General features: G+C 49.2%; 1 protein-coding gene across 1 annotated transcript; it reads right to left on the bottom strand.

The window, feature by feature from the left end:
* Positions 1–2,012: 2,012 nt before the first annotated feature.
* LOC119403186 (uncharacterized) lies at positions 2,013–11,704 on the bottom strand. The gene is made up of 3 exons (XM_049418216.1): positions 11,588–11,704; positions 3,155–5,870; positions 2,013–2,842 (listed from the first exon to the last, which is right to left on the bottom strand). The coding sequence occupies exons 2-3, from the start codon at positions 5,754–5,756 to the stop codon at positions 2,013–2,015; spliced, it is 3,432 nt and encodes a 1,143-aa protein (XP_049274173.1). The 5' UTR covers positions 5,757–5,870; positions 11,588–11,704.
* Positions 11,705–14,437: the final 2,733 nt, after the last annotated feature.

Here is a 14,437-nt window from a genome sequence, read left to right on the forward strand (position 1 = left end):
CCCGATTGCTTACTATCAAAGCAGATACAAGCACGGAATTATAGCAGCGACAGCAATACGATTTGGACGCAAGCCTCCAACATGGCGCCGAATCGGTAGCTTCGTTAAACCTCTGACAGATGGCACCAATTTTAAATGCGAATCATTTCTTAGCGAACTCCAGGCACTATGAGCATTTCTATCTACGTATCTATCTATCTTGCCGCCTACGTCTGGGAGCTCTCCTGGTCGTCTCCATAGCTTGTAATATACCAAAATTGGCACGATTCACTGGTCATGACATGAATAACGCAAAATACCTGTCGCGTAAGTCATGAAACCCTTTCTCTCAATCACGTGTGGCACATACCCGCATAACAGAGTTCATGTTATGCGGGTATGTGCCACAGGTGACACACACACCGACACGCAAGGAAAGCGATAATAATAATTGTTGGGGTTTTATGTCCCAAAACCACGATATGATTATGTGAGACGCCGTAGCGAAGGGCTCCGGAATTTTGACCATCTGGCATTTAACGCGCATCGACATCGTACAGTACACAGGCATCTAGCATTCTGCCTCCATCGAAATTCGACCGCCGCGGCCGGGATCGAACCCGCAACCTTCGGGTCAGCAGCCGAGCACCGTAACCGCTACACCACCACGGCGGATGCTAGGAAAGTGAAGAAGCTGAAGACAGAACGGCCCTGGAAGACGCTCAACTACCGTGCACTCGTTCACGTGGTACGCAACGTGGACGACGTCGATTACGCAAAAATCGGGGGCAATGCTTCCTACAATAAATCTGAGGAGGGAACCAGACCTCTCATCATTACCGGTGACTTTAACATGGATTTATCAAGACCCAACAACGCCTGGTCTTTATACTGCGTGAACGACGGCTCGAATGTGGACAGGGCATCAAAAGACCTCGCTACCACGTTCAGGACAAGAGGCGTCATAAATCATTTCATCGTAAAAGGCATCCAGGATTTCCACCAGCTGTGCTATAACCTCGCACTTAGACCCCTCGTAGCCGCGATCACGAACGGATCCCATTAACAAGTCCGGTCCAGCTGGTTCTCACTGATCACGGTGATGATGACCTTGTTCAAGAACTGTCAAGAACCCCTTCTACGCATACACACGGGTTCGTGAAACGTGCGTGCGTTCTCCGTCATAACGGACAAGTATAAGCATAACAACTGTAAAGTCAGTGTAATAACTGCAACTCTGTCCGTAACGTACGTGCAGTGCGCCTGCGCGTGCCGCTCGGCTATGTGTATATCCAAGGGAACTCTCCTGAATGAAGCTTAGTTGCGAGTAACGCCTGTCATGTGCATCTGTGTTTCTTCTTTGTGCTGTTCTGGTTCGCGCTATCCAGTATTGAAGAATATAAGCACTACAGATCAGCTTATCGCGTCTGGTGTTGGTAATACACAGATTCATGTTGTCAGCGTTACGCAACTGTAAACAACTGGTCATATAATACATATGCGATTCTTCAGCATATGAGTGTGTTTATACCACTTCCACATTTCTCTAGCGTCATTCCGTAACGTTTCGCTCAACATGAAAAATTACGCCACAGTCACCATCTCGCGCATGCTTCGCATAACATCGATTCCCACGCTACATGAGATCTGCCGAATTTTTTTTTTCATAAGGTCTATACCTTGCGCATTTGTACAACTCCCATATTCTCTGCAGTACAATTTTCGCTCTGCTTGGACTTTACGTCTGTAATATTTGAGAAAGAAATAAAATGTGAAAATTATTGCACTTATCTTGAACGTCGAAACTTGGCTTCACGTAAGTGTGTGTGGTTTAGTCAAATAAAACGAATCTTCGCAGTCTACAAAAGCTTTTATTTGCGTCGTGCAGTTTTCGAGCCCTCTGCGGCTAGTCGTCCATTTGGTTGAGCCTGTAGATCACGTGGCCCCTCTAAACTTAGTGTAGTCCAGGCGAGCCCGTATCGCACATTTCATTCGTTGAGATGTACCACTGTCTAGCAACACAGTTAATGTGTTCATGGTCGCACGTCGTCAGCACCACCGCAGCTTGACTCCACATTTTGAGGAGGAACTTCGTCATCCGATAATGAACCTGCGAGCAGCGCAAGATTGCCACTGCCGAGAGAACTGGCGCTGCCAGTTGCACGCGTTGATACATTGCTGCTTTCATCGCTCGTATAGCCAGACTGGTCCGTTGCACGACCGCTGCACGAAACCTTTCCCTCTTCTAACTTTGGTTTGAAATGACCAGCAACTTCTTTAGTGGATGGGGTAGCTGCTTTGTTTTCAGAGCTTTCCGTCGGAGACCAGCCACCGCCCACAGTTTTTAGGTCGTCCGAATAATTGCCTGGAGACATGTCATTCCGATTTGCCTTAGTGCTTTTACGTTTGCCGTCGCTCGTTTCAAGATTGTCTGAATCGCTTCCTGAAGGTGCGTCCTTGCGTCCGGCCTCACTGCGTTCAAAGTTGTCTTCGGCGCTGTTTGACTTCTCTGAATCAACGAACGGCGAGTCGCCATGTTCATCCTCAGTACTTATAATTTGTTCATCGCATATCAACCAGTCGAGCGATTCACTCGCTGTAGCCGTGTCCTCACTTTCATTCTTAGTGCCGCTACGCTGATCGTCGTCGGTTTCTGAGAGGTACAAATCGCATTCTAACAACGTGTCCAGAGGTTCAGCCTTGGTACCCCTGAGCAGTTGGTCCACGATTCCTGAGATGTACAAATCGCTTCCTGAAGGTACGTCCTCACGCTCGGCCTCACTACTCTCATGTGGATCGTCGGGGCTGTTCGAGCTCTCTGCATCAACGTCTGAAGGCGAGTCCTCGCTTGCAGTCACGGTACCTCTAGGTCGGTTGTCGAAGGTTTTCGGGCCATCCGGTTGACTCCCTGAAGGCTTGTCCCCACGTTCAGTCTTAGTACGATTAGGCTGGTCGTCGGCGGCTTTTGAGTCGTCCGAGTCACTGTCTGAAGGTGTGTCCTCGCGTTCAGCCTTGGTACCCCTGAGCGGTTGGTCCACGATTTCTAAGATGTCCAAATCGCTTCCTGAAGGTACGTCCTCATACTCGGCCTCACTACTCTCATGTGGATCGTAGGGGCTGTTCGAGCTCTCTGCATCAACGTCTGAAGGCGAGTCCTCGTGTGCGGTCACAGTACCTCTAGGTCGGTTGTCGAACGTTCTCGGGCCGTCCGGTTGACTCCCTGAAGGCTTGTCCCCTCGTTCAGTCTTAGTACTACTAGGATGGTCGTCGAAGGCTTTTGAGTCGTCCGAGTCACTGCCTGAAGGTGTGTCCTCGCGTTCAGCCTTGGTACCCCTGAGCGGTTGGTCCACGATTTCTGAGATGTCCAAATCGCTTCCTGAAGGTACGTCCTCATGCTCGGCCTCACTACTCTCATGTGGATCGTCGGGGCTGTTCGAGCTCTCTGCATCAACGTCTGAAGGCGAGTCCTCGTGTGCAGTCACAGTACCTCTAGGTCGGTTGTCGAACGTTTTCTGGCCGTCCGGTTGACTCCCTGAAGGCTTGTCCCCACGTTCAGTCTTAGTACGACTAGGATGGTCGTCGAAGGCTTTTGAGTCGTCCAAGTCACTGTCTGAAGGTGTGTCCTCGCGTTCAGCCTTACTACGTCTCCGCCTGTCGTCAATGCTTCTTGGCTTGTCCGAATCATTTCCAGAAGGCGTTTCCTCGCTTTTAGATTGGCGCTTGCTGTCGCCGGCAGTCGCGGACGGAGAGTCAGTACTTGTGCCTGGCGATGAGGAGGAGTCGCTTGTAAGCATTTTTACCACCGGCTGAGATTGCTTGCTCACGTGGCTAGCTTCAGAAGTGCATGTCGGCACCGTCAGTGCCGTCAGCGGTGCGCGTAAGGCTACTGGACGTGAAAGCTGCTTTCCCGACGCGTCAGATACGGGAGCCAAATAGATTGCTCGAAAAAAGCGCTCGTGAAAAGAATCTTGAGGCGACGAAATGCTTTCGTCAGACGTATCTGACGGCTCTTCTACACGTTTCGTTTCGTCAGCACGTTTCTTGCAAGCAGGAGGTCGAACGGGAGATGCCTCGTCAGCGGCTTCAGAACCAGAGCTTAGGTTATGTTTCCCCCCGCGTTGCAGGGAAGGAGAAGTTTCCTTTTTATGCAGGGAGGTGTCCAAGCAAAAGTCAAGTTTCCTCACAAAGGTAGGTTCTGATTTCCCGGCTGCCTCAGGATTTTCGTCGGGAAGCTTCGCTGACGAAGTCGGCGTCGATGCAAGACGGGGAGTATTTTTCTCAAGTAGAGCCTTCCTTACGGTAGAGAAAGCCGACGCTCGCGACTGTAGGAAGACGTTAGGAATTTGAATATTGCACTCAGTCGAAGCTGAAGCTGGCTGTTCTTCGAGAACATGCGGTGTTAATCCTACATGAGATAGCGTCGAATGGCCCTGACGACAGTCAGGAGGCACTGCACTCGTCCTGGGAGATAATGTAGGCACATCTGCGGGAACGGTTGTACTTGGTTGCGGCTGCTTGTCCTGGCAGTCTTGAGGAATTGTTTCAGGGAGTGGCGACTGATGCTGGTGAACTTTGGTCTTCGCTGCGCTGGAGTTTGCTAACTTGTCCTTGTGCTCTACGGAAGTCGTTTCAGCAGAGAGCGACGTCGTGTTCTCGGAATCCTCCACGAATTTTGCAGTGTAGCCCAACGGCTTTACCGCACCGTCCGTAGGAGTTGACGCAGTTGGTCCTATTGTATCGCCCAGTTTTTTCTGAGAGTCTGTTGCGGATGTCTGCGACGCCATTTCTTCACTGCCCCGGGAAGTCGTAGTGGCAGCAGACTTTGCCAATTCCTCCTCGCACTCTTGAAGAGTACGGTTTTCAGGCGCTCGCAGCTCGGGTAGCATTTCTCGCATGACCGCGTTGCTTCCTGCGCTGCTCTCTCCTGCAATACTCTGTGCTGTCTCTTGCCTTTCTCGGAAGATTTGAAGGAGCCTCTGACCAACTGCGGTGTACGACACCGGCGGCCCGACACCTTCCGGCGGAGGCTTTCGCCGCACGGGCATACTGAGTTCGTGAGAGATGTACTGATTCCAAATTGACCAGCGGCCACGCATGCCGCTTTGCTTCTCGCTAGTCTCTGATTCAGCAGTGGCAGGCTTCTCGCTCGCCGTGTCATCAGCGCATGAACTCGTTCCCGCTATTTCGGCGTTGTTCAGCGTGGTCTCGCTATCCTTCCCGTCATTCTTCCTGCATTCCGTGCTGCGCTGCTCGGCAGCGCTTGCGTGCGAATCTGCTTGCGCCAAGTCACCAGTACGTGGAGAGGCAATTTCATCTTCGATAGGCTTTACTTCGGAAGTATGCCCGGTAATGTCCTTGTCAACTGATATCTTGAAGGAATTGTCTGGTTTTTTTCCGATCTTAGAGGTCGATATCGCGGCATGTCCTTCATGGGTTTTACGTTCCACCTCATGAACCCAATCTCCGTCATCCTCAGTCCCAGATGAGTCGGTGCTGCTATCACCGGCGCTTTCGACTTGTTCCGCACCTTGCCCATCCATGCCTCTCACCTCTTTTCTATTGGAAACATGTGTTTTACCGTTGCTCTTTGTTGCTGAATCACCAGTGATGCCACCGTTTTCCAAGGCACTGACCTTCGACGACTGCGCATGTTCGCGCCTCTGCGGGCTTTCCATTAGCTCCGAAGAAGGCGTGCTCTCTCCCGACCTTGATTTGGTGTCACCGTCTCCGCTGCGTCGAGTGTCGCATGCTTTCTGACGCGGGGGCGCCTTCTCCATAGTAACGGACTCCGCTGAACAGAACCGTAGTTTCTGTCGTCAAGGGTGTCCTTGAACACACGGTTAAGAACGTGAACTGGCCGCTGGCTTGTTGTCTCGGAGTTCTTGGTTTCCCTGAAATAAACATATGCATAATTACACCGCTGGAAACAGAGATTTGCACGTTATCCAACTTGTCGTCGCAATTTTTTTCTTAAAGGCACCCTGCAACACCTATCGAAGTAACCTTCGAATGACTTCATTAAAGGAGTTTATTGTCCCACGAATCGACCGCCGTAAAAATCTTTAGAATCCGTCAAGTACTAGCAGAGTTACGAGATTTGTCGCACGCTGTAATTGATTTCTCTCTTCTCTCATTAGGACGAGCGCGATGGAAGCTAAGCAGGGAGAAATGGCCCGGGGAAATGAAATCACGCCACGCGCGCGTCATGTCCATGACCACTTTTTTTTAACAAGCGGCTTACTTTCAGTATGATCGCGAGTGAGCACGCGGGCACGTGGCGGTTTTGGTAACTATGCCGATAACGATGCTCAAATCAGCCAATCGCCGTGAATTTGGGTATATGGTCTCATTTGTAGAAAGAAACGAGAACAATTTCTAACTGACTCTGAAGATCAATTGCAAATTTCAGGCCGCCCGCTGCGCTATAATGTTTGGCTCGCGTGCGCTAACGAGCCTCGACTACCGATCGGCAGCGTTTTATGATCATGCTGAAAACGTGTTCCAGGGCCCCTTTAAAGCAAAACCCGGAATACTAGAAAAGCTAGAGATACTAGGTTTTAAGATGCGCGGCACTACTCGGCGGCTCAAATGATTAGCAGCCACTTTCTCGGTCAGGTGTTCGATTCCCGGTCACGATGCATTTACAAAGTTTGTTGCTTTCTGCGTGGTTAGACACCGCTTAACTCGGAAGTATCAATGGCGGAGCAATCTTAACAGAGCTAGTTCTGGTAGCTTCAGTTATATGTCATCGTACACGGGAGGTTCTTCATATCATCTACTTCAACGTTACAGCGCAACGTGTCCTCACGGCAACCGTTCAAGAAGATTACCTGTCAGTGTCAACATGGTTCCTTTCACGTAGCTATAGTATCGTAAATCAGTTCAAGGGACCACAAGAAGGTTTGAAGCCGAGCGATATCGGCTATATATATCTTTTTGTTTAGGAATTAGGCTGAGGCAGCCTCGCGTTGGTCTACCGTCAACTATCGTCCAACAGTATCTATCCCACAGAGACAAAGCAAACTGGACAAACATGCGAGCGAGCTGCCGTTATCTACTAGGCCGTGTACTAGGCCGCTATCTAATGTGCCGTGTTGTCTTCTGCGGTTTCTTGAGCTCGCCAAGCCTTGATTGCGTACGACAGAATTACGCTTTCGGTTGCATACCGCTGTTCCCCAAAAGCCAAACTCGTGTTCTTGTGCGAGATTAAAACGTTATTTTTTCATGTTACTGCCACAGACATTAGTCTTTATGGAGTGCCTTGCTGTTGCTAACACTTCTTTGGTTCCACGAAAGAAAAAAGAAAACACTTGTATCGTCCCTATCCACAGGTGATCGCGAGACGAAGCAAAGGGATACAGCAGGCTGCTAAAATGGACGCATTTAAAGGGGCCCTGCAGCCCTTCCTCAGGATCGTCAGAAAACGCTGCCGATCGGTTGTCGAGGCTCCCGAGAACACGCGGGCCAAATATTATAGCGCAGCACGCAGCCTGGGATTTACAATAAATTTGTAAAATCATCTAAAAAGTGCTTCCTATTTTCTCCACAAAAAATTATGCCTACGGCGTCACAGGCAGGTTCCACGCCATTGGCTGATTTGAACAAGGCACGCTCGGTAGTTACTGCGGCCGCCGCGGGAGGCCGACACTCGCCCGCGATCGCACTGAAAGTACGCCACGCATTCGAAGAAAAAAATGTGCTCAAGGTCAGGAGACGCGCGTGACGTACCTCCTTCCCCCCTGTCACCCCTCCCCCCCCTCCCCCCACATGATTAGTTTCCAGCGCTTTCGTCGGGGCTAGAGAAAGGTATTACAGCGTGCGAGAAATATCTGTATCTCCGACCGTACTGGATGGATTCTAAAAATTTTTGCGGCATTCGATTCGTGAGGCAATAAGATCCCTTTGTGAAGCCATTTTATGGCTACTTCGAAAAGTGTTGCAGCGCCCCTTTAAAAAGGTTCAGGATTACGCATGCGCTGATGCTGACATGCGGCACAAACGCTAGAGCGGCGCTGCAGCTAAACGATACAGCTCGTACAAGATTTCGGCCAGCTAATTAGGTTCGCGCAATTTTCGCGCTCAGCCAAATCCCGCAGGTCAGCAGGACGCTTACTCGCATAGGCGTGCACACGGGGCGTGCATGGGGGTGGGCACTGGGGACCACCTAGTCATCTAAAGGGGTTGCTAGTCAGCCCGGCACCTTAACAGCGAAGCTGTTTAGCAAATCGTTCCTTCTCACACGAACCAAAATACCATCATCATCATAAATGGGTATACACCATAGAAATTGGTTAAATCCCACTACCCACTACTGGTCCACTAAAAATGAAGGCAACAGCCTAACAACTAATGACTGCGAAGCGACGGCGGCAAGCCGAAGGCCCCGGGTACGTACAACGAGAGAATACTAGGGAACGGGAAAGGCAACGGCAACTGCGAGAAGACCCCGAAGTGATGAATACCTACGCCAATTGCGATGTGCCTTAGATCTATGAGAGAGGTGCGAACGCTTGGTTTCAACGCGAGTTTCTGTCTCTGGAGTTTGTACATCCGTGTCGTGTTTGACTGTTTTGTAGTATAACTGAACTCCACTGCGCTGAGAATTAACGTAGACTCAACCTAGCGTCGCCTAGCTAAAGCCTAGCAACGACCTAGAAGGAACTTGTATTACCTGGCTAAGGCCTATAGAAACAGCCCAGAAGCAACCAGATTAGTCTTCATAATCGTCCAGTTTCGAAGTTTCAAGCCTTGCGTGGCTTACAACAAGCTTCGACGATCTTTTTTTTTTTTTTTTTTACTCAGCCGGACTTGTCTCATCGTTGTTTAATGTAGAAGGTTATGGCCACGCAGCTTTTTGACGATGGTGGCGTACGAGGACTCCAGGTGTTGCATTCGAGGAACGGTTTACTTGTTAACTTTACCCTCGCAAAGCAGAGGCCCAAGGGGAGACCGTTGAGGACAGCGCGTCGTTCCTTCATTTGCAGCTTTGCATGCATTGCAAAGCGCGTTTTCTTCCGGACTTATCCGGGGAGGGGGGGCTGCTGTGAGCTTCTGCCCCCCCCCCCCCTCCCTGATGAACAGTGCGCACGCCTCTGCTTACTCACGTGGGCAGGGATCAAATTTATCGAAGAAGCCTCGCTTTAAACTCGAAAACGAAATACACGGTCTTTTTTTTTTCTTTTGTCCCACACTCAATGGTAGCTTAGTAGGTACATAATGTGATGCGCAGCTAACTACGAGGATACTGGTTCGATTCCTGGCAACGGCGGTTGCATTTGAAAAGGGAAAGACAATTTGATCGGGCTATAGTTGATAATGATGCACCATTTTAGGTAGCGCGAAATTTTACGAGGATAGACGCACACATTGTACAAGCCACAATCGCTTACTTCAAGGGAAAGTTTACTAGGAGATGCGCATATATATATATGTAGGAGCAAAGAAACAGAAAATGAACAACAAGCAGATCCACCTGCCAAGCCAAACGTTGCTCAACCGTTTGTATCAAACATCCCATCGAGATAGCGAAATTCATTTTGCGTGACTGAAATAGACGGCGCGCTCACACATTCAATGTCGTCAGGCTTTTTTTCCGTTGCCTCAACTATAGGGCGGGATGACAATTCTCTGTTGCGATACAAAATGCTTGTGTTGTAGAAATATGGTATGCACCCACAATCACTACAGTGGTTAGCTAAATGACCATCAGCGCTTCTGGCTTCCGATATCTGTGTGCCCGTCTTCGTAAAGTTTCGTGCTACCTAAAATGTTAGATCAAACAAGAAATACATGTACTTCGATTAAGGTGCATGGTAACAACAATAACAATATCTGGGAAAAACCACGATATGATTGTGAAGCACGCCGTAGTGGAGGGCTCCGGAAATTTCGACCATCTGGTGTTCTTTAACGTGCACTGACATCGCACAGTACGCGGGCCTTTAGCATTTCGCCTCAATCGAAATGCGACCACCGCAGCCGGGATGGAACCCACGACCTTCGGGTCAGCAGCCGAGCACGTAACCGCTACGCCACCGCAGCGTACTAAGGTGCATGGTTAAGAACCTCAGGTCGCCGAAATGAAAACGAGCCAACACCCGCCTTGTCTAGTCAGCATACTGATGCGCCAACTAGTTTCTTTTTTTTTTAATTATGGCTTGTACTCAGGTTTAGGTGCACGTTAAAGGAGGTCGAAATTCCCGGAGCCCACCACTACGGCGTGCCTCAAATCATACCACGGTTCTAGAGCGTAAAACTGTAGCTGTTATTATTTTGAAATATGGCTCGTTTTCAGGGACTAAAACTACTACAAAGGTTATATAATATAGATCGGCGCAAGCCACGCCTGAATGTTCGAGAACATTCTCCAATGTTTCTCGCTGTTCTAAGATTGCGTGCCCGACGCGAACACTGCATGCATTTCGTAACACGCACGAGCACCAGCGATTGCGTTGGAATGAAGAAGTCCAGGGGAAGATTGTCTTCGGGACATATGCTCCACAGCAAATGCGATTTTCAGCTTCGTTAATGCACAACACTTCTAATTTGAACAACCCATCACAAAAATTGCAAACTCGAACTATGTTGTTACATTCTCCGGCACAACAGTGTACCTGTCAGCGCGGGTTAGTGGCGAGCATAGCTTTCAACATGAAATGTAGCCTTCACTGAAACATGAAATGTAGCCTTCACGATTCCGGGCCACGACTGCCGTGGCCCGGAATCGAAGCGTCGTCTTCGTCCTTAGTAGCTAAACACCACAGCCGCAGTCGACAGCCGCAGTGAACAGCGCGTGAAACACACAAGGACGAGTAACCGACGAGGACTAGCGCTAGTCCTCGTCGGTTACTCGTCCTTGTGTGTTTCACGCGCTGTTCACGTCACCATGGAATACCAACTAGCCCGCTCACACACCTTGCTTCAACAAAAAGGGTCGAAAAGAAAGCACTATGATATATTGGTGGGAAACAGCGCGAAAGACGAAAGACCAGGCAGAGAAAGACACAACAGCGCTGACTTACAACAGCATGCGTGTAATGTGAGCATGCTTTTCGGCGATGATTCTGATAGTTTATTTATCTTTGACTTGTCATGTTTTGTTTCTTCTTTTCGTTTTCAACTGCGCAGGTATATAATGAGTGGTTTGACGAATAAACTTTCGTTGTAAGTCAGCGCTCTTGTATGTGTCTTTCTCTGCCTGGTCTTTCGTCTTTCGCGCTCTTTCCCTTCAATATGTCGTACCAACACGCCCAAGCGACCACTTTGCCTGCCTTATGATATAACTACGCGTTCATGCACTTACGCGGGCGGACGCCAACAAAAATGGCTATTGTTTGGGCTAAGTAACACACATTATTATTAAACCATATTGAGTGCACGGGTACGTATTGTACTATAAACGGGATTTACCTCTATGTGGGAGTAGGGGGGTGAGGCGTGGTCAGGGTGTTGCGCCATGTCGAAATAGCACGGTTTTCTAGTCTTCAGAAGCAGTACAATTTCTTACAAGCTATAGAAGTGCCAAACCGGGCAACCTCCGGAATATTCGCGTATGATTATTGTTCCGTACTAAACCGCAAATCGATAAAAGGGCGAAAGCGGGCCTTACCGTAAACGGTGCTGCCGGAGACGGTCGGATTTGCGCCTTGACGGCCAGGTTTAGCAAGAACCTGGTATGCCAACAACCGAGTAGGGTTTGTCAGTGCGAAAGCTTGTTCTGCGAGTTGTGAGCGCCAAGGCTTGCCCTTTCTTATGAACCAGCCACGTTTTCTTCGACACACTTGGGTGACGTCAGTAACATGCTTACACAAGGTGGCTTCAGGTGGCAAAACCTTTTCTGCCCCAATAACGGAAGGCAGCAGCTTCTTTCTATAAGCGCAAAAGCTGACAGCGTCTGTGGTTCCTTAAAGGGCCCCTTAATCACTCCGAGTTCAAAGACGAGAGAATGGTTTCTTTCTCGCCATACCCTTCCTACAGACGCCATCTCCTTCTCGCCACTTAGTTCTTCATAAAACACGTGGACAGTGTCAGCACTAATTCTTGAGCCCATTGGGATTTCGCACTTTTCGGGTGCACGCTGGTATTTCCACTTGCGCAGTCGAAAACGCACAAAGCGAGGTGAAATCAATTGATCACTTACAATAGACATGTGAGACAACGCAGTGCAAGCGGACGACAGCGTGGTGTAACAGGGTAGGAGACAATTCGCAAACGATATCTCTCGTATATGGACCAATTGAGAGCTTATTTCCTCATGACGTCACGCGAACAGACTGCTGGCGTAACGAATTGTGCCGTAAAGACGCGAAACGCCAGGAGATATTAACGCGCTCGTTCTTTTTATTTTAAGAGATTTTTTAGGGGTCCTTGAGGAATGAATAACTTTTTGCAGTGTTTTCCTATCGGTTTTATTGACGAGTGTTAAGCTAGGAACGCTTTTATCACTTGGTGTTCTTTCACAAAACGATGTCTCTGGACCTGAAAGATTGCAGCGGCACCCGCTAATGACAGGTACGAAATCACTGCCCATTTTCTGTTGAAAACATGTTTCAGCAACTCAACATGCGCATGCGTCAACCAGTTTCAGGAAATGTTTTCTTTCTTCGCGTGAGTGCTTTACTTTGTTCCTCCGTTCATTTATTCACGCTGTGGTACCATGGAATAATCTGGACCACCTGTGATTTTTTACGTGCGCACGCATCTACGCAGACTGGCAAACTTTTATTTCATCTCGATCGAAACGCGGAAAGGCGCAAACGGGATACTTGGTCATCACTGAAGGCGTACAGCAAGCAATCCTTCAACCCTAAGGGTGTTCGCGTCAGGAGTAATGCAGCCTTTGACAAGAACTGCCGTCAGCTAGATTTTATTCGAATGGACTCTCACTTCCTTCTTCAAAGGGACTCTAAACCACGACCTACTGTACTCCTGACCTGCCCAGATGTCCCCTCTCCAGCGCCCGCGTTCTAGTTCATACCTCCTGCCGCTAGGGATGTAACCTATGAGCGTTGTGACGCTAGTCAGCACCTGTTTGCTGACGTTAGCTTTAACGCTTGTGATGATGTTTCGCCAGCGCAGAGCGCTCATATCGTGTAATTATTATGCATAATTGCAAAATAATTCGGAAATAAAAATACGGAAAGTGAATGAGAGCTTTTTTGCATTTAAAAGGACACAGACGCGTCCTAGGCTATGCATGTCTACGGCTTCGAACGTTAGTCAAACAGTGCGCAGTAAATACTTAACCGCACAGAATAGCTTACTTGACCCTCGGTCTAAGCTTGCAGAAACAGTCACATAATGCCTACAGTTCGTCACATAATACAGGCGTTTTTACTCCAGCGCCGTCCAAACGATCGCAGAGTAGCAGACGAACAGGTTATAGGAAGCGCCACCTATGGCGAGCGGTTGAACGAGAGCGGGGACGCGCGCTCCCATAGGACCCCCACTATCTGGACAGGTCAGGAGTATAGTAGGTCGTGCTCTAAACCACCTAATTTTGAAGTCTAAAACTTAGCCTGAGAACGACTGAAGTGCTTTCTGGGGAACCTCTTGTCGAAATAATTCGATAAAAGTCAAGTGTAACGAACTCAGGTTATTCTCGATGTGCATATTAGAGCACCAATGTATTTGACAGGTTGAAATTGAACACAGGCAGTGCTACTGTTGTAATAGATGAGAGCCGACATTAGCCTAAGCTGTACCCTCCGTTAGTGACCTTTCACTATAAATGATCGGCATTAGCAATCATTTACCGAAAGTTAGCAGTCAGTTAGCCAACATTATATATCACTTACCCAACGTTAGCCAACACTAAAGCGAACCGTATCCAGTGCTAACCAGACCTCGAAGTAACACGGTAGGAGCTAATACGGTAGGAGCTAACACGGTAGGGGCTAATACGGTAGCGGCTAAGCCAACGGTGACCTATGACAAGGGTTGACTCGTTGATGTCGAGTTTAGCTCGCGAACCATGTCCCAGCTGTACCAGACATAATGAATGCGATGTTAGCAATGTCGTATTGAAATGCTTTCTTCCAGAGAACCATTGCAGGGGAATGGGTTCCCTGGCCCACGCTGCTTTCTTCTTGTCCCGTAAGGTGCAGCGATGGCGTAGAGCTGAAGCATCAGCTTCGCATGGAAGTGGTCCGTGGTTCGAATCCCGGTGCTGCGCATTTCGCCACCGGATAAAAAGAAAGCCGCGTGACGACGGAATTGCACGAAGAAGCCTGGGGTGCGGCCACACCGGTGACCACAGCCGGTAATGCACTTCTTCGCCAGAGAAGGATTGGCCACCCTGGTGCTGTATTTGGCCACTACCTCCGACACGCACCAATTAACCTGGCACGTACCATACTGCGTCAAAGGTATGGGTGCTTTAGATTAAAACCTTGGTGACCGCCATGTTAGGGCACAAGCTCAGCGAGAAATCGCAACAGGACGCCTTCCCAGCAAGGCA

This window comes from Rhipicephalus sanguineus, chromosome 8 (genome assembly GCF_013339695.2).
Source record: "Rhipicephalus sanguineus isolate Rsan-2018 chromosome 8, BIME_Rsan_1.4, whole genome shotgun sequence".
In the NCBI taxonomy this organism is placed as follows: domain Eukaryota; kingdom Metazoa; phylum Arthropoda; class Arachnida; order Ixodida; family Ixodidae; genus Rhipicephalus; species Rhipicephalus sanguineus.